This window comes from Corvus kubaryi, unplaced genomic scaffold (assembly GCF_017639235.1).
Source record: "Corvus kubaryi isolate FWS band 111438036 unplaced genomic scaffold, C.kubaryi_AGA036_p1.0 37334, whole genome shotgun sequence".
In the NCBI taxonomy this organism is placed as follows: domain Eukaryota; kingdom Metazoa; phylum Chordata; class Aves; order Passeriformes; family Corvidae; genus Corvus; species Corvus kubaryi.
Window position 1 is genome coordinate 5,043,818 of NW_024581108.1, and position 19,877 is coordinate 5,063,694.

General features: G+C 38.1%; 1 protein-coding gene across 3 annotated transcripts in view; it reads left to right on the forward strand.

The window, feature by feature from the left end:
• The window catches only part of WDR47 (WD repeat domain 47), a 30,131-nt gene that overhangs the window by 5,391 nt on the left and 4,863 nt on the right, over positions 1–19,877 (forward strand). Inside the window, exons 1-10 of one of the 3 annotated variants that reach the window (XM_042029946.1) lie at positions 76–191; positions 4,767–4,933; positions 6,527–6,610; positions 7,166–7,250; positions 8,877–9,679; positions 12,136–12,259; positions 14,835–15,013; positions 15,115–15,372; positions 16,078–16,153; positions 17,398–17,555. In XM_042029946.1, the coding sequence (XP_041885880.1) occupies positions 96–191; positions 4,767–4,933; positions 6,527–6,610; positions 7,166–7,250; positions 8,877–9,679; positions 12,136–12,259; positions 14,835–15,013; positions 15,115–15,372; positions 16,078–16,153; positions 17,398–17,555 (2,030 nt within the window). In that variant the 5' untranslated portion in view covers positions 76–95. Of the gene's footprint in view, positions 1–75; positions 192–4,766; positions 4,934–6,526; positions 6,623–7,165; positions 7,251–8,876; positions 9,680–12,135; positions 12,260–14,834; positions 15,014–15,114; positions 15,373–16,077; positions 16,154–17,397; positions 17,556–19,877 lie in introns of those variants that run through there. The other 2 variants (XM_042029947.1, XM_042029948.1) reach the window with 2 other exon arrangements.

Here is a 19,877-nt window from a genome sequence, read left to right on the forward strand (position 1 = left end):
TTTTTTTTTTTTTTTTTTTTTTTTTTTTTTTTTTTTTTTTTTTTTTTGTAAATTCTTTCGATACAGAATAACTGATGATTGAGGGCACTTCAGAAATGGAGCCACTAGGGACTGACCAGGCCCCGAGTGCCCTGTGGGCTCTGTGTAGCCAGAACTCTGGAGTGGCCTCTGGGAAGGCACAAGAGTCAAATGTAAGTGACTGTGGGGTGGATTAAAAGGTCAAATAGCTTAATGCAAAATAGCCAGCTTTTTAAATATGTATGACTTGTTCACATTGAGGTTTTCTCTGACAGCTCCCCAGGATGCTGAGGCTGTGGGTCTGCATCGCAGCTGTCAGTGAACCAAGACTCCCAATTTGGCATTGTGTGTCCCTTTAAATGTGTCACTGCTCTCACAGCATGACACTTAAAATTTGAGCTATCTTTTTTTTTTCTTGTATTTCAGGATAGTTGGAGACTTTATATTCCTTGCCAGGTTTTTCCAAATGTGTATTCTATGCTATTGGCAAATGACCTGTTTCAGTTGATAAATAACATATGAATAATGCTTATTGTAGACTTTCACAATTTGTTTTTCAGTATTAAACATTACTTTTAATTTCTATCATGTGCATGCATACACATTTTAAATTTCTTCTAAGAAAGGTAGCTTAGAGACTGTTTAGTGCTATCTTTAGATACTTCTAGTTTATAAACATTTTCCTGAAATAGTATATTTATATGCATAAGTGAATATAAATCTGTTTTAATTTTTTAAGGAGTTATTTTCTTATGCTTCTAACACCATGCGAGGATTCCTGCTGTTGGCATGCTCTTAGAACATGAGTAAGAACAGAACAAGGGTGAAGCTTCTCACTGGAAGGTTTAGCATTAGATATAATGTTCCAAAGAGCTTGCTTAAACATCTTATCCACTGAAGTTAAAGAGAAAAGATGTGTCCGGTTTGTGGCAAGAAGTTCTTTTGTTTTCTTGATGTAGAAAAACAAATTTAAGTACAGAACTAGCAGAAGATAAAAGGGAGTGGACAGGAGGAGGAAGATGTGGAGAAGTGCCATTCTGAAAAGACTGGGCAAGATAAAAAGGTTGCATCAGAAATGTGATTGATACAAGGCACCTGAAATATTAAGCTCTAATTCTCATTTGCTTTCATTTATACCTCAAGCTAGTGCTTGCATCATTCTTGAGTATTAGAGCTTGAGCTGATCAGATTGTGACGTTACGTGCCATATGTGCCAGCAGAAAGCAATACAGTGTGGTGGGCCAAAGATGCAGCTTGAGCTCTAATCTTGAGTTTCCCTGCTGTTCTTTGCCTTTTAATTATTATTATTTTTATTTATGCACGTATTGACATACCACTGAATGTCAGAAAACCTCATAGATTTCATAGAGGGTGATGTGAAAGCCTATGTATATTTATAATTTCATGATAAAATGCTTCTTGTTATTTGACAGCATAATGCTTGTAAGAGAAGTCTGAGCTCATCAGAGTAAAAACCATCAGTTACATGAAAATCTTCTCTAGTAGGTTTGCTGTTCTTTTCTAGCTGTTTGTGTTGCACTGGCAGGGAATGCACACTAAATATTACCATAGTACTGTTAATGGATGAGCTTATCAGTGCACTTCAACGCTTTTTCAGAAGTTCAGTATCCAAACCAAGTTTGGATGTTGTGATACATTTTCCTTTACTGTACCCCAAAGGTACTGTTACTAGTCCTATATCAAATATGGAGGGTGCAACCATTCTTTACCCTGATCTATGAAAATTAAGTAAATGAAGTTAAGTGCTCAAATTGTTGGAGGCTTTATGTTCAGGACAAACCTCTTATTTTAAAAAAACTACAATGGAGAATGGAAGACAGCTCACAGATGCTGCATTTTACTTAATGTAGATGTACTCTGAAGCAAAGTAATGAATAATACGCTCATTTTGTCATTAGTATAATATATAAATAATTAAGCTAAGCTTTGAAGTGATGTAGGGTGGCTTCCTGTTTACACCTGTGTCCCGTAGAGCCAGTTGAAAAGAAAGCTGGACTTGGTGTTCCTTTCTTCAAAGGAATTCTTAGTTTGATATTTTTTTTTTTCTAGTAGTTTTCTGATGGGGAGTCTCAGTATAGCTTTGCCTAAGCCTTACTTTGTCTTTGGAGAAGGAGGTTAATTGGTTTATATAAAAACCACCAATGTCATAAAGCATTATAAAAGAGAAGTGCAAATGCTTTAGATGAGGTTCTGAATTAAGATGTTAATACTAAACTGCTGGTTAAATCTGTGTTGATTTATTTTTTTCCTATTCAGTGTACGAGGGTAGGGTTGAATTTTTTCTCTGGGACCAAAAATCCATATCCAGTTGCCAAAAGGGGAAGTTGAAACAGGACTAAAACATAAGGAAAAAGCATATTTCTACAAATTCTGGGTTTTGATTTGTGGATCTATGTATCTATCTTTCTTGCAGCAAAGCTTTCTGCAAGCCGGAGTTTTAATTTTTTCTTTTGACTTTACTAGCTGAGGGGTGTGCTTATGGTCTTGGGCGTGTCTTTCATGAAACCCATCAAAATACTTGGTAATTGGAGTCTTCTGTGACTAAAATGAGAATTAGACCCAGCCATTTTAAGGAGTTAGGCCATTTCATCTGGCACAACTAGGTCTCTTGTTGTTCCAAAATAAACTGTGCTACTATAATCGAATGCTTTGCTAGTCAAATGTTCTGGCAAAAACTTACGTGGAAAAAAATTGGCATACAGTTGTGAGGAAGATGGAAAATTTGGGGGTTTAGACAATAGTGCAAAAACCTGTGTTATTAGGGCCTAAGTTTTTGTATCCCTTCAAGTTCACTAGCATTGGTTTATGGTGAGATCAGTGAAAAGTTTTACTGGAGTAATTGTCTCTTCCTTTCCCCTCTGGTAAATAACTAATTTCTTGTTAATAGTCTGAGTGTTTTATTTGGTTTATTCAAACTTACTCAGATTCTGTGCATCTTTCCCTAGTAGGAGGTAGATAGTTTGTTAACTCCAGTTTTCCAAGGATGAGATACCTGAAGGCCCTATGATGTTTTCAAGTTTTCTTGGGAGATGGGTTGCCCACCGCCAGTTGTCTTTCAGTTGCTGGATCTGCATAAGTGAATGATTTCGTGAGGGAATTCCAAACAATTTTCATGTCTCCTTTTGAGTTACAAGACACTGGGAACTACAGCCTCTCCTGCTGTGGATGTCTTGCTCTGTGTGGTCATCTCCCCTCCCTTTATTCATTTTTTGGATCACTGTGCTTCAGTGTCTCTCCTTGTTCTATTGCCTCCTGCTGAGGGTTCATCTCTGGCACTGTCTTCTCTGGTATTAAACTGATGATGAGAGTGCACTGAAGTCAGGTTAAGACTTTGCTACTGCAAGAAAGCAAAGCTCTGTTTTTTGTGTCAGCATTAGTGCCCTTGTGCCCATGGAGTGAGTAAATGCCTGAGTTGCACCTGGCTCAGAGGAGTGGTCTGGCTCAGCACACAGCCCATCTGTGGGGCTGGGAGCTGGCTGGGATGAGTGGCCAAGTGCAGAGGTGAGAAGAGGCACTGCCCCTTTTTGCAGTAGTAACGTGGGATTAAACTGAAATTTTCCTGCTGTTAAATTGTATTCTTGTTGCTGCAGGAGTGCTGCTAGGTGTGGGGGGATTGGTTTGGTGATTTTTGGGGGTTTTTTTAGAGCTCTTGATAAGGCAATGCTGTGTAGCTTGGCTGTGTTAGCAGGTTTCTCCCCTCATCCCCAGTTCTTTTTCAGCAGATCAGCTTGTAAAAAGACTTGTAAAGTCTTTTTACCATTTGAAAAAGAAAGTTGAACAGCTTCTACTTTAAGTCATAGTTAAGGAACCAGGAAAGACTTAGCCAAAAGAAAAATTTAATTTAGGTTCCCTACGAGGAGTACATGCTACAATTCTCATATCCTCAGAGGAATTGATTTGCAAAGGAGCTTGGACCTTGTATCTGTGGGAGCTTTAAACAAGCAGCCTGCTGGCCACCAGGGCCCAAGCTACATCTGCCCACTTCTCCTTTCTGCTGGCTGGACAGCTCATTAGGACAGTGAACCAACAACGTGAGCCAATGGAAAAGCTCCTGCAGTGACAGAAGTGAGGAGTGCTGAGGAAGGGCCGGGAACAGGCAGCTGGAGGCAAATGAGTGCATGGGAGTCTGGCAGCCAGCAGGCGCTGTCTCAGGCCGCCTTGAGCTGGCAGCTTTAGATCCTTCGTGAGGGGAATAGGCAGAAGTAGACATCCTTAGGAAGGCAGAATGGAAACCCCTGGCTTAGCTGTCATCTGCTACTTCAAAGCTAAGGTAAGGAGAGATGGCATTTTTAGTGTGCTGCGCTTTTTATATTTGTTAGAAATATTTAAGTTCATATGTGAGAGCTCTACATAATGACATAGTAAGTGACTCTTCTGCTCTTTGAACTTCACTGTTTGCATTTCAGAGAGGAAAATTTTCCATATTGCAGGCTTAGTAATCACAATATTTTCACGCTGCTAGAGGATTGATTTCTTGGTAGATTTGTTTATCTAGCCCCCTATTTATGCACAGGACAGAAATGGAAAAATTGCAGATACATTGGTAGATCTTAATTATAGCTTCATAGTCAACCTCAAAATAAATTACTTAATCTTGTTTAATTTTTGTAATGCCACTATGTTCAGTCCTATAAATCTGCATTTTTATTTTTATTGGTAGCCAACATTTGCTAACCAAGCAGAAAATAAGGTATTGATCAGAGCTAAAATTCTTTCTTTCCATTTAGGCTGCCATCATGACGGCTGAAGAAACAGTGAATGTTAAAGAAGCTGAAATAATTAAGCTAATACTAGATTTTCTGAACTCAAGGAAGCTTCACATCAGTATGCTGGCACTTGAGAAGGAAAGCGGGGTCATTAATGGCTTGTTTTCAGATGACATGCTCTTTCTAAGGTAAGACTTCTTTTTCTGGTGTTTAAATACCACGTGTATGAAAACACAGGAGTTGGACTGTGATTCAGTCAGCAGCCCCGTGCCACTGAACAGGAGATCTTAACTTGTACCCTCATCTTATTCTGCTTTTTCCTGGTCCTGTTCTGTGTCCCATCCCTACAGTGTGTCCCATCCCTACAGTGTGTCCCATCCCTACAGTCACTGACATCCTTCTGGGAGCCACTCAGAGTCACAGACCAGGCAGCAGCAGCATACATTGACATAGATTCTTTTTTTGTTTGCTTGTTCATTTTAACTTTGTTATTTTTCTGGCACACCAAGTGCCAGAATTCAAGTGAGAAGGAGCCTTAACAAGTGCCAGTGTCAGTGCAGACTAAGTTGGGGGAAAACCATAGGCATGAATAGAATGGGAAAGCCAAGACCTGTTGGCATCTGTGATGTGTCATAATCTGCTTACCAATCACCCGGCCCTGAAGGTGTAGTTGATTGACTTCTAAAATGTTTTCACAGTATTTTAGTGCTAAGATCAAGGACAAGTGATTTCCAGAGCTTTCCCCCCAAAAAATTATGTGCATTTCAAAATAATACTTAGATTTATCTTAAATTTAACAATACAAAGAGTACCTATTATCATCAAGGCATGAGGGTTGGTGCAATTTACCATTCAGTATATTGCCCTCAATATTATTAAAAAGAATCAGTGTAGATCCACACTAGTTTTTCAGCATTGATGTTTTCTGTTCATGCCAAAGGTACTTAATAATATTGAAGAATGAGAAAGTAATTTATCCAGCTGTTCTTAAAACATTGAAAAGTACATTTTATCACTGAACAAATATCTCACCTGGCTTCCCTTTTCATTAAAATAATGTATATTGGACTAAAATGAAACAAAAGAAGTGCAGAAAGATTCGAGTTATTAATCCAAATTTTTTTTGTTTCATTGTTAGCTTAGTTGGAGAAACTCATCCTTGCCTTGTAGTCTGGACCTTTTTTAGAGAGCTCTGTGTGTGCATGAAGAAATTGAACTGCTCTTCCTGTGCAGTCCAGCCCACAGATCGTGGGGCTGGAGCTCCTGTACTGGCACCCTTCCTGCCAAGCTCTTCCTCCTACATGCTTAATATGGGAGCTCTGTGTTCTCCCAGCCTTTTCATAAAATAGCCTCAGCAGTATTTATACAGTTAAAATTAACTCGTTTTTGAGTTCTCTTTCATTAATTGGGATGTATTCATTGAAATGATACCTTTATCAAAGTCTTCAAGTAAGATGTCTTTTCTTTAAATAAGAATGACAGGTAAAGCAGGGGACACAGGACCATTTTGTCTTTTTTGATGTGCCTTTAAAAGTACTTAATATTTGTCCTTCTAGTATATCCTTCCCTTTTCAAAATACTGAGAACAGACTTGGATTTTGCTCTTACTGTTAGTCTTACCAGACAATCATCTTGGCATCTGTGCAAAACATTGACTTTTCAAAGCAGATTCATCACCTGTTGTGTATTTAAATTATTGTTTTGTATTTAAATGAGCTGCTTACTTAGGAAAGGATGTTCTTGTCCGGTGGCACTCAAGGAATGATCCTTTCTTTTACTAGGCAGTTGATTCTTGATGGCCAGTGGGATGAGGTTCTTCAATTTATTCAGCCTCTTGAATGTATGGAAAAGTTTGACAAGAAAAGGTAAAATAGAATGTATGTCAGAGTTCAGGTTTTTTGAGTTATGGAAAATATGTGGATTTCTAAGTATTGTCTATAAAAATAGTAGTTCTGAGTTTTTCACCTTAGTTTTTGGTGGCTTTTTTCTAGTCTGTGTGCTGTTCCTGAAGAGTGTGTGTGTGTTTTTAAACTTGTACTTAAAATACGTGCACACAGTCTGTAATGAGCTGTCATGTGCTGTACACTTTAGGAATATGATGCATGTTGTACAACCTTTTAATAGATGACTGCTCCGTCATACTTCTATTCAAGAAATAATATGATTTCTATACTTGGTTTTTTCTAATTAGCCTTCTGATATTTGTCATAGAATATTTCTGAAAGCAATTATGGAGAAAAATATATCCTGTTCTAAAAAAAACAATTGTGGTTACCAATTTGTTACAATTTCTTATCAGAGTTCCTTGTCATGGCAATAGCTATGCCTAACTCACAAGTTTGATGTAAAATAGCCTCCTTGTCTCTAGAGGAGTTTAACTACTGGAGCAAGATGTACAGTATTTCTCTTCTCACCTGCAGATTTCGTTACATTATAATGAAGCAGAAGTTCTTGGAAGCCTTATGTGTAAACAATGCGATGTCAGCAGAAGATGAGCCTCAGCATGTAAGAATTGCCTCTGGTTTGGGAATTTTTTTTGTTATCAGAAAATCTCTTGAGATTAGCCTGCTTAAAGGCAGAGCAGAAGCTTCCAGCATTAAATACACAAATTTTAGCTATTACCAAATGGTTTCATAAACACTGGAAAAAGTAGTCATTATTCTTTGGAAATGAGTGTGGCTCCCTGATCTCAAATACAGTCGTACATAAAAGGGTTGCTCGAAACTTTGCAGATAGATCAGTGACCATATGCTGTGTCTGTGGTCCTGACCCTCAGATTTACTATAGGCCATTGTCCTAAAGTACAGGGCTCTTCTTTTTTTTCATTACTTTTTTTTTTATTCCCCAGAAATATTCTGAAGCAGGCTTCAGAATCACAGAAATTTATTGTGGTAATTTGGGCCAGATGAAAGTTTGAATGAATCTTACACTTAATTTCTATTGGTTTTGGAGAGAAAGGTCAGAATTGGTTTTTTTGAGGGAGCAGATGTGTTCACAAAGGACTCTTTCAGTTAAGTGTGCAAACAGCAGGGGTTGTGGACTTAAGTTTTTGATATGGAAAGAGACAGTGACTCAAACTGGCAAAGAAGGTGTGCAGATTGTGAAATAAGTTACAGTTTTTCATTTATGCTGATGATACAGTAATACCAAATTTCTAAGACAAAAATGTTATGAAATTAAAAATTAAGAATGACAGTAGGTTTAAGACAAGTGATTTTGTTTTCCAGACTGAATTGATTTTAATTCTCTGTCCCATTACTCTTACATTGTATTTCAGGGTTTTCTCTTGACAGAGTAGAGAAAGTTAAAAGTCCATAATTACAGTTTAAATGGGAAGTGTACTAGTTCTTTGATTGCTCTATCTGTATACTGTGACTAGATAGCAGTAGAGAAGAAAAATCAGATTAATGCTTCTTATTTTGTTTTAAATGTTACCAAATTTGTTGGCATGTTGTGGGTCAAAGGCTGCTGTATTGAAGTATCTAGGTAACAAGGGTAAATGGGGATTTTTACTGGTTTTTAAACCTTTGTAACTAAAAATGTCAGGGTTTGTGCATTTAACATGGTTCTTGGCTCTTAGCTATCAACAGGCTTTGTCATAAAGCTCTCTATTCATTTGGAGGTCTTATCTTCTGAGAACTCTTTGAACTTTTTTAACATTTTTGATTGAAGAACAGAAAATCTCAGTATAAAAGCTGCTAATCTAGAGCAATCTACAAGGCTTTTGTGAAAAGCTACTGGCACAGGTTATAGAAGTAAAAGGGGAAAATAAGTCAGCTGGCTTTGAGAATGGAAGTAACCTTTTGTGCTACAATAGAATTGGAGCTGCTCAGCTACAGATTCAAAATTTTAAGCCCATCAAACCTGAAGTGACATGAAAACATTCAATAAATCTGTAAAAGATGGGACTTGATGGGGGATTTTAGGAAGTCAAAGCATCTAGGAATTTGCCTCTTTTGTAACTGCACTTGTATCAGCAATTTTAGACTCTATATGCTTTTTTAATTCAAATATAAGCAGTAATAGTAATGAATGATAGGAGACAAATTCTGTTGCTGCCTGCTCTTCAAGTGTTCTCTTGTGGAAACACATGTACTACAGAGTGTTGTGTTGATATTAATGTCTCCATAGCTGGAATTTACCATGCGAGAGGCTGTGCAGTGCCTGCATGCGCTGGAGGAATATTGTCCCTCTAAGGAAGACTACAGCAAACTGTGCTTGCTGCTGACGCTGCCTCGCCTGACCAACCACGCTGAATTCAAGGACTGGAATCCCAGCACCGCTCGGGTTCACTGCTTCGAAGAAGCCTGTGTCATGGTGGCAGAGTTTATTCCAGCAGATAGGAAACTGAGCGAGGCTGGCTTCAAAGCAAGTAACAATCGCTTATTTCAGCTTGTAATGAAGGGATTGCTTTATGAATGTTGTGTGGAATTCTGTCAGAGCAAAGCAACAGGAGAAGAAATCACAGAAAGTGAAGTATTGCTGGGCATTGATCTCTTGTGTGGTAATGGCTGTGATGACTTGGATCTTAGCTTATTATCGTGGCTGCAGAATCTGCCAGCTACTGTGTTTTCTTGTGCTTTTGAACAAAAGATGCTTAATATTCATGTTGATAAACTCCTCAAGCCTACAAAAGCTGCCTATGCTGATCTTCTGACACCTCTTATCAGCAAACTTTCTCCTTATCCATCGTCCCCAATGCGACGGCCTCAGTCAGCAGACGCTTACATGACCCGCTCCTTAAACCCTGCCTTAGATGGGCTCTCGTGTGGATTGACAAACCACGATAAGCGGGTCACAGACCTCGGGACCAAAACTTCTCCCATGTCACACTCCTTCGCTAATTTCCATTACCCTGGAGTACAGAATCTCAGCAGAAGCCTCATGCTTGAGACTACTGAATGTCACAGCATTTTTGAAGAATCACCGGAGCGGTAAGTGCAGCTAGAGCTCTGTTTTTACCTTAGCTTATGTCGCACTGTTTCTGTGTTCTTACCTGCAGTGTAACACTGAAACAGTTTGGTTGTTTAAATTCTGTTGTAATGAAAACTCTGTGCAGAAGGTGTTTTCTTCCTTATGATTTTATGATCTAAGTAGATTTTGATATTTGGGGTTGAGCCTGATGGATTCAATTTGGGCTTTCTTAAAGTTTTCTAGCACAGAGCACAAATACGCTCTGAGTATGTAATATGGTCTAGCTAGGGTTTGTGTTCAGTTTTACTGTGTTCTTCCATTCCAGATAAATAAATGGACACAGTGAAATGCTGTAACTCCCATATCCTTTCTCCCTTGCATTCTGCCCTCAAGTCTCGATAAATAATTTTGGTCCTGACACTGTAAATTAGTTACTTAAGTATACTTGAACAATTTGCAGTGAGCAGCGAAGTCGGTGGAAATGACAGTATGCCATTGTTGTAGCATTCCTGTATCGCTTAAATTGTTACAGTAGTAGCTCAGCTGAAATTCTTAGGTCGTATTTTTCAAAGCAAAGATGAGTAAGGCAGCTGAGTGAATGTATTATGTTTTTTGTATCGGACTTTGAGATAGTTGGGTTATGCCATGAGTAAGTTCTTTAATGAAATGTAGACTGCAAACTTGGCTTCTGAGAGAAATGTCCTGGTAAGTGAGAGAAATGGTACTTATCACTTGAGAGTTTATCATCATGTTTCTGCCTGGCCTGTCTTTTGATCAGCAGTTCTGTCCCTTTTGAATGGTTATAGTCACACTTCCCTAGAAAGCAGCTGCTGGCTTTTTTGGCTCTTAGAGAACCAGGTGGGTAACTAGCCCTGCACTTGGGTGCAGTGGCCAGCAGAAGACATTTGGGGCTGTGGTGATCAATGCAGGCCGCAGCTGGTGTCTCTATTAGTTTTGCCTTGGAGCAATGTTCCATATGTTGTGTTACAGTAAAGAGCAGCTGTAATTAAACTCAATAAAAAGGAAACAAACACTACCAAACTGATGTCAGTTCACCTGTGATAATGGAAATACTTACAGTAACGTGTGTTTTAATGTTTGTCTTAACACTTAACCTTGAAAGGAGCTGTTCTGTTTGATTAAAATCTTGGGTTTTACCAGCCTCTTCACCACTGGCATTTTTGTGGATAGTTTAAGTTTTAGGGAAGTATCCCTGATGTTACATTTTTACAAAGTGTAACTCCTGAAGATACTAGTTTATTGTGAATCCTCTAATTTTACTGATCTGTATCAAACCTTATCATTTGTGTGAGTAGACCAGGGTTGAGTGTTAAAACTGATTCTCGAGAGGTTTTTTCTTCCCTTTTCAATATTGGAGTACTAGATTAATTCTGCACAAATAACATCATTGTGTGGGCTAAATAAGATGTTTAATTGCTGCAGATCTTTATGTAGGCCTTTTAATGTCAAGTTTATAGCTTGTAACATGTTTTTTCATTAATAATACATCTCTTGAAGGTTGGGGTTAGAGGGTCAGAATTACAGGATTAGAACTATAGGGTCAGACCCCTAGTTTTCAAGAAGGTGTTACATTTTTTAGAAGAAAATCCACCTTCAGATCAAGTGTCCAGACTGAATGCCAATATTTGCAAGGGTGGAAACTGAGCTTTATGTAAATCTGGCCCTTGCTTCCTCTTACACATGGCAGAAATACTGTATTTCTTTTATAAGTTCTTTAAGCAATTGTCTTTTACTCAGCTGCGTTACTTTTGTTACTGTGCAGAGGTACCCAAAAAGTTTAAAATAACTTCTTTAAGAACTTTGCTCCGAGTCACTGAGGAAAAAAGACTTTAAGTTGACAAAACTGAAGATGGGCATCCAAGACTTGTAATGTGTTCTGCACATTTATTGATTGATTGCCAAACCATTTTGGAAAGAGTGGCATGCAGAAACACTTAAAATACAAGAAAAGCAATATAAACATTTTTCTACCTTGCACTTTCAGGAATGTTCAAGCAGATGGATGTTAAACATCCATGGATATTAGTTTAAATTTATATGTTGATAGTGGTAATGAAACTGGTATCTTAGGGAAGAGTTTAGTCACACAGTATATCAGATACATTCGTGCACATAATTGCTTTGAAACAGGAGATTTTGAGTAACTTGGTAGTCAAAGGGTGTAGAGTTCAAGTGTAGGGATAGAAAACATGAAATTTGGGCATGCTATGGTAGTAAGGCTTTTTGGAAACTGGCTGTGCTCTGTGTTTGTCAGGGAGTTTATTTTGTTTAGTGTAACACACTGCAAATGGCATTTTTTTCCTAAGCAATGTCTTCAGTTTGATGTGACTTAAGTAGTTTGCATGCTTGTGTTACCAGATCTTACTCTAGAATGTTACCTTTCTCCTCCACTTGATGTTCTACTCTTAATTTTTCTCAGTTAAGCATCTCTTCTTTTCCATGTTGCTCTGAGAAGTGATACTCCCGTGGAGCCACAGCATCCCATCGGCAGTGAGACTTCGTGCCAGAGCTCAGCTCCAGAAAATGAACCACTCAGTGCAGCACAGAGTCAGGGATCAGCCAAACAAGAGAAAAATGAGGTAGTGCTTGTTTGTTTAAAAATAATGAGGCCCTTTGAGCTGGGTTCTGATCCTGATCACTTCATAATGATTTGCCTTTGTGTGTAGAACTTCATGCATGACAATGGGTTGCTTCGAATCTTGTTTTTACTATAGTAAAAATGCCATATTACATCTTGTATAAGAAGCTGCTACTTTTTTGTGTCCCCATTGTAAAAAGGTCTGCTGTCACTAGAGTCTGTAATGCAGCTGATTAGAATGCCTTGTCACAGCAGTCCAGCTGAACTGTTCTGTATATCTTTAAAAGAAAAAAAAACCCAGCCAACAATGTTAGATTAAACAGTGCTTTAAGCATCCTCTTCATTTTTTAGTGAGAAATCTAGCATGTAGCTTGTAATTTTTGGTGCTAACACTAGGTTTCATACGTCACCTTACATAAATTCTTGTCTAGAACATAGAGAAATAAAAATTGGGTAATTCCCTTGTAAATATATCTTTGCTATTCAGAATCCAATAGCATAACCTTTTTTTGGATTCATCTTTGAGGACTGTGCCTTGACTATCTATTTTCTCTTTTTTCTTTTCTGTAACAGCAGTATGGGGAAAGTGAAATAATAGCTCAGAAGGAAACAATGAAAACAGTTACCTCTTCTATTTTTTTTCCACAGTTAAATACCCATCTCTAAATTTGGTAATGATGAATAGCATTGAGTGTGTTGTCTGTTCTGTTTGCAGACTCAGGTTTGATTTTCTTAAGTAAACTTTGTCTTGTCTTATGACATCTATATGGGACTGAAAACCAGCCTAACCTTGACAGGGCTGTTTTCTAGTAGGCTCTGGGTACTTGACTCTAGACTACAGTGGGGTCTATGGTGGGATTAACAAAGTCCTCCAAACTTGAGGACTTCACTCCCCTCCTGGACTTTGAGTCGCTTCTCTGCTGCAGTGGTGTTTTGTATGCATGTTGGAAGGGAAGGAGGAGCTTAGCTAGGTAGGCGAAGGGCAGGCTTCAAAAGGGGAGAAATATAGATGCAGAATTTGTAGGAGAGAATGAGGGCAGGAGATGCTGTGTTGGATATTGGCCAGGTTGCTATACACAAGTAGAAAAGAATGTAGTACCTGGTGCAATTTCACCTTGGTTTGTTTCCCACATCATAGTGGTGTATGTGTATACCTGTATGAGTAAGAAATTAATTTAAGTCTCTTTTCAGAGCTTTATTTTGCCTGTGTTCCTGTAGAAGCTGATTTAGAAGCCAGAGTTTGTAGCATAGAGCTTCTGGGCAACATATTTTAGATTTGCATGTTAGTTTGGGTAATAGTGGCACAGAATCCGAAAAAACTCAGAAGAGTGAGTAAAATTGTAACAAACAAGTATCAGTCATGGAAAGAAGTATAGAAAAGAATATACTTGTTGCTTAGGATTATAACCCGGGGACTGGGGAATAGTTCATGAATTTCAAACACAGAAAATAAACGCTTTTGACTTCTGAGAATAACTTCGGAGTTTCTGAATTGCAGGTATTCACCATGGGAAACTTTAGGTGGTAAATATTTTGCAAATGCAACAGCACTAGGAAATCCATTGTAAATCAAAAAACATTATTGTGTCAGAGAACAAAAAATCATCATGCAAGTATTGTTAATTAGAAGAAATGCAAAGGCTGTTAAAAAGACAATATGCATGAATTGTCTGAACTAATGTGAAGTTATGAGGATGTCCTTATACAACTTAAAATCATAGATGACAAAGCTATCACTCCAGAACACAAGCAAAAAACCCATAGACTTTTTTTTTACTTTCACTATTTTTTTTCTATTGGTATTTTTCTGGTTTTTTCTATTAGGACAGTATGCAGTTTGGGTTTTTTCTTCAGTGTGGATAATCTGGCCTTGGACTAAAGTGCTTTTGGTCTTCTGTTTATTCATTTTTATCTTGTTCTCAGCTGTTAGCAGAAAAGTGGAAGAAAAATGAGGTTTGGGAATGCAGAAGGCAGCAAGTCCTGGGCAGCTGGCAGTGTGGGAAGCTAAAAGACAGTATGTGAAGGAGAAAAGACTATGAGAAAGGAACTTCAAGTGTTTGTTTGGTCCAGAAAATAGGGAATTCTAAAGTTAAAACAGGGCACCAATTTCAAAAGCGTAATGTAACACTTGGATAGACCACTGCAGAGTTGGCTGCTGGGAGGGGTAAATTAGGTCTGCAGACTGATGGCAGGGAGATGTCAACATGGCAGAAAATACTGAATTTTTAATGAAAGTATGACTTACATAGTTTTCTGGTTTTTATTTTCAATTTTCAATCACTTTTTTGTTTTGATCTTAAGTAATACTTTGGAAGTTTTGTAGGAAAGAGCGAGCAGTCTCCTTCAGAATTATGGCAGGACTGCTTCAACAGTGAATAGCATAGGCTGGCAGTGCTTTCTCCTTTTAATACATAAATTGTGTCTGGTTTTAAGGCAGAATGAAACCATCACTCCTCAGAGGTGACTCTTCTGGCTTTTTGATGCTGTGTTGAAATGCTGAACCAGAAAGTAAATATTTAAGTTAAATACCACAATTAACTATTTAAATTCCATCTGGGATTCTCATTTCTTTTTAGCTTCGTGATTCCACAGAGCAGTTTCAGGAATACTACAGACAAAGACTACGTTACCAGCAGCACTTAGAGCAGAAAGAGCAGCAGCGACAGTTGTATCAGCAGATGTTGTTAGAGGGAGGAGTCAATCAAGAAGATGGAGCTGACCAGCAACAGAACCTTACTGAACAGTTTCTTAACAGGTTGGGGGAGTTTCATTCTTCTACCCACCCATATCCCTCTGTAACTTCTCAAAATAACCTGGTTTGATGGCTTGGTTTTTTAACTTGTCATTTGTTATTAGATCTATCCAGAAACTAGGAGAATTAAATATGGGTATGGACAGTCTTGGAAATGATGTACAAACACTTAGCCAGCAATGTAATGGGAGCAAAGGGATTGCATCTACCAATCCAGCAAGTAACTTCACATCAGCACCTTCAGATGGTAGCCAGAGGATAGCAACTGATAGCCCAAATCTGAATACAAGCACTCCTCGAAAGTGTGGATCAGCTAACCAGATACCCTTTCCTGAAGAGTCACCTGTACAGGGGAATCAAAGGTAAGTTCCTGGAGAGCATTCAGGACTGGATATATCCTTCTGCTAGCATGTGGGAGAGCTGTTGGTATTTCTCTTTAGTTATCTAATTAATTTGTCATTGAATAGGGGTATTTAGCTCATGATCAGTGTTTTCTAAATATTTATGCAGAGATTATGAGGTGGTTTTTTTTTTTTTTTTTTGGACAGCATGCATGAGGAATAGTGGTTATTTGTTATGGCTTACATTTTATACTTGTTTTTAATTTTGGACTTTTTATTCCATCCTATATGTATAGTTCTTGTTTATTTTGTGCTATACTAAGTTTCTGGAAGTTTTTTTATGAAATACAAATCAGATGAAGGGAGAAGCAGAGCAGAATGGGAACTGAATTTCTTCTGTTAACTAAAAGTAGTGCTGACCTGAAAGTCACACCTCTGTGTGTATATATTGTATCTATATAGAATATGGAATGTTACAGAATGAAAAATATTTTTAACTTGTGTTCACTTGTTCAGTGCTTAGAGTTGCTGCAAAAAGCAACTTTTACCCTTTGTAAAAGTAATAGTTTAAGGGTAATGATTCAGACATGTATAACACTTTACACAAATTAATCAGTTCTGAGAATGACTGAAGCTGTAACTTTAGTCAAAAAAATACTTACCAAAAAATCTGTCCCTGCTCTTGTTTTGTCTTGTGATTTTAAACACTTCACCAAATCAAAACAGTGCATCAGACCATGCTGTCAGTCAGCCACAGTCAGAAGACTCTTCGGGGAATTTATCTAGGACAAGAGGCGATGAGGTGAGTTTTCTCGTTGTCTTTTACCGTGTATGTTACGAAAAGATTCAGTATTTAATCCTGAGTATGTGACAGCCTCTTACTGTTAAGAGATACTTAGAATGAATTTTGGTTGCTGCAGTGCCTACAATCACAGAACCATTGAGATTGGAAGGGACATCTGGAGACTGAATCCAAACCCACTGCTCAAAAGAGAGTCAATGAGAGCAGGTTGCTTGGAGCTGGGTCCAGCTGGGTTTTGAGTCTCTCCAAGGATGGAGGATGTTCCCCAGCCTTTGTGGGCTACCTCATCCCATGTCTGACCACCCTCACAGTGTTTTTAAAACACCAAAAAAGTTGAAGTGGAATTTGCTTTATTTTATTTGGTGCTCAGTGATTCTGGTCCTTTCACTGGGTACCACTGAAAAGAGTCCTGCTCCATCTTCTTTACTCCCCCAGTCACATATTTATATACACTGGTGAGATGTACACATGCACACCTTGAAAAGCCCTTCTGATCTCAAGGCCAAATGGTACCAGCTCTTTCAGCTTCTCCTTGTACAACAGATGTTCCGATGGGATGTCTTTTACAACCATTGTTTTGTGTTTTCCAGGCTGAAACTTTGAGTGTTGGACTCCAGTCAGTATGGTCTGAAAACCCAGGGAAATAGTTAATAGGGAAATAACTGCAATAAGTACATTCCAAAGTTTCTACATCGGCTAAATAAAAATCATAATCTCAGAAAGGTGGTCAAGAAGTCACAAGGAGGATGGTGTAATAAAGCTTAGCATAATTTAATGATAACTTTGTGTTACATACAGGGTGAAAATCTGATTCTATGTTTAATATTATATTTGCTTTAGAAACTGTGTTTGACTTGGACTGTTTTCACTAAAAATGCATCTTGGTTCCTTGTGCAAGTTTCACACAGATAAAATGTACTTACACACAAATAAACTTTAGTATTGCCCATCTGAGGTGGGCTGTTCTGAACAAAAGCAGGTGGAAGTCTGGAGGGAGAATGAGAAATGTTAATCTAATGTTATCTGTAAAAGTCAGTTGAAGAAAAGAGCTTCAAGTATGGCGTTCTTGGACTTGGAGTAGACATTGTTTACAAAACTGTACTCTGAGAAATCCAGCCTGCTGTGCTGCTGTTTGTTAATACTTGGCTACAGTAGCTTTCCATTATTCCACAAAGCAGTCACACCTAGTTTTAAATGTCCAATTTTACACAGAAGAACCTAATTTGACTGTTATCCTTTTACAGGATGACAAATCAAAAAAGCAATTTATTTGCATTAATACTCTAGAAGACACACAAGCTGTCAGAGCTGTAGCCTTTCATCCCAGTGGGAGTTTATATGCTGTCGGCTCCAACTCTAAAACTTTGAGAGTTTGTGCCTACCCAGAAGTAATTGACCCAAGGTAAGAATGATAGTATAATCATTTATTTTTCTGTGTCATGGCACTTCTTTCTCCTGTACCTACTGATACCTGTACATTTCATACCTTTATTTTATTGTCATAAATAGAGCAATGCTCTCCTTGGAATCCTGAACTGCTATACAGAAATAAGGTGATGTGCTGACGTATATTTGTGGGCTACTTCTTTGCTCTTTCATTACTTGCAAGATGTATTGCCACAAGACCACACCTTTCCTTATAAAAGTGTTATCTTTTGTCTCAGCAGTTGGGCTTTTCTGAGTGTACTGGTTGGCCTGTGGTTTTGATATTCCAGCTGTAGGAGTGGGAGAAACCATGTGTCAGTTGCCAAGCCAGCACAAGCTGGACTTCACAAGATTCAGTTTCTGGCAGGAGAACAACTTAACAGTAGAGAAAGTTGTATCTTCTTGAAATTTTACAGCAAAACTTGCCAGAGCATGTCTGTTGACCTGTTTTTACTCAAAACATTGTTTTCTAGGTAGGTTCCTTGACAGAAAAACCACTATGTGGTTTGCTGTGCACCTGTATTTTCAGTTTTCTTTCCACCTATCTTTTTAACAGGACAGGGAAAATACACCTGGAAATAAGTGTTGCCACATCAATAACAATCTCCTTAATTCTGCTCAACTTATATTATTTTCTTGGAGGAAGGGAGAAGTGCAAGCATCTAAAACTTCACAATTTCATAGGGAGCTAGAAGTGTGCAGTGATTTTATCTGGGACATCTTCCCACTTTAGGACTGATGTTTGTGCTTCCAAAATGTTAAAAAAGTAATCTGATTTTCCTTTTCCTCCTTAAATATCATCAGTAAGGTAGCCTTTGAAGTTTAAATCCAAAATATTTATGAGCAGTGTATGTCACAACAAAAAAAGGAATTGATTTCTGTTACCTAATACAAGCCAGCTTACTGGGCTTGAAGCCCAAATAGCCTCTTGACTGGTGAGCAAAACTTGCTGGCTCCTGCACAGCTGCTTATTCTGCTTGTTAGGAAAGGTTAGGGCAACTGCAGCCTTAGTTTCTACTTGCAGTGCACGATCTGATGTGACAGGAGGCATAGTGCATCTGGACATGAAAGGAATACCAAGATTTCCTTAATTCTGAACTTGTAATTCTTCCACTTACAGTTGGTTTTAACTATGCTTACAGTTTGCCTAAAATATTTCATCATGGGATTTACAAGTCAGCAGAGAGATTACATTATCTTAAAGATACTCTAATCCTTGTAACAACACGAGTCTAGACATGCATTCAAAATTACGTGCTTCTCAAAGAGCTGTGGTTGTGTGGAATAAGTGTTCTTTGAAGCTCTTTTTTTAAATTTTCCTTCAAACTGATTAACTATTCAGGACAGGTTGGTTTGGAGTTGTTTTTTTTTTCCTTTCTCTAAAGGTATAATAGTAGTGGGGGGTTTTTTGCACACCTTTAAGATTAAACACTGACAGATACATGTTACAGTTCTGCAAATGTTGCTCAAATAATAACAGTGCTTCCATGCAGTGGATTGGCAACATGTGGTCTCTGATCTGGGTAGATGTTCTCCTGAGAGAGTCAGTGATCCTCAGCTCTTAACGTGTGGTGAATCCAGACTCAGAGTGTGGGATAAGGTATTAGGCCATTTAGGAAAATCTGTAGTGTGTTGAGTGATCCTGATTTAGGCTAATCTGTCATGGATTTCCTCTCTGGCAACAAATAAAATTAGCTTCCATGTAGATTTGCTTCAGTATTCTTTACTAAAGCCATGTTAATCTCCAAAGTTTTTTAACAGTCTTGGATGATTGTCTTCTGCCTTTTCTCTCTGCCACTTTTGTTCAAGTATTTATAGTAAGGTTTATGAATTTCTTCAATACCAATTTAATTTGTTGAATTTCTCATGTTAATGTTACAGGAGTGGTATGGAGGTTGATACTGCAATACTTTATCCTAAGTACTTGATTTCTCCCTGCTGTGAGAGCAGAGAAAGAGCATTATAGGAAGGTAGTTGATTGAAATCAAGGAAATGTAAATTACTGGGACTGTTGCTTTTATTGCAGCCATGTCTAAATCTCATACGGTTTTATAAATAGTAATCTATGGTGTATTTAGATTCTGCCAGGATTCTTGCATTAACATAGAGTGGTAAATCTGTTTTTCTTGCACAGGCTTGGCCTACTGTTGCTTAGTTGAACTTGTGCATATTCAAAAGTGGCCATAAAATTAAGTTGTTGAAGTATGAAGGATGTAGAGAAAAATCACACCAGTTTCGGACTCTGGGGATAATGTTTTGTTGTCCTGTAGCTAGTAATTACTGTATTTTATCTGTATCA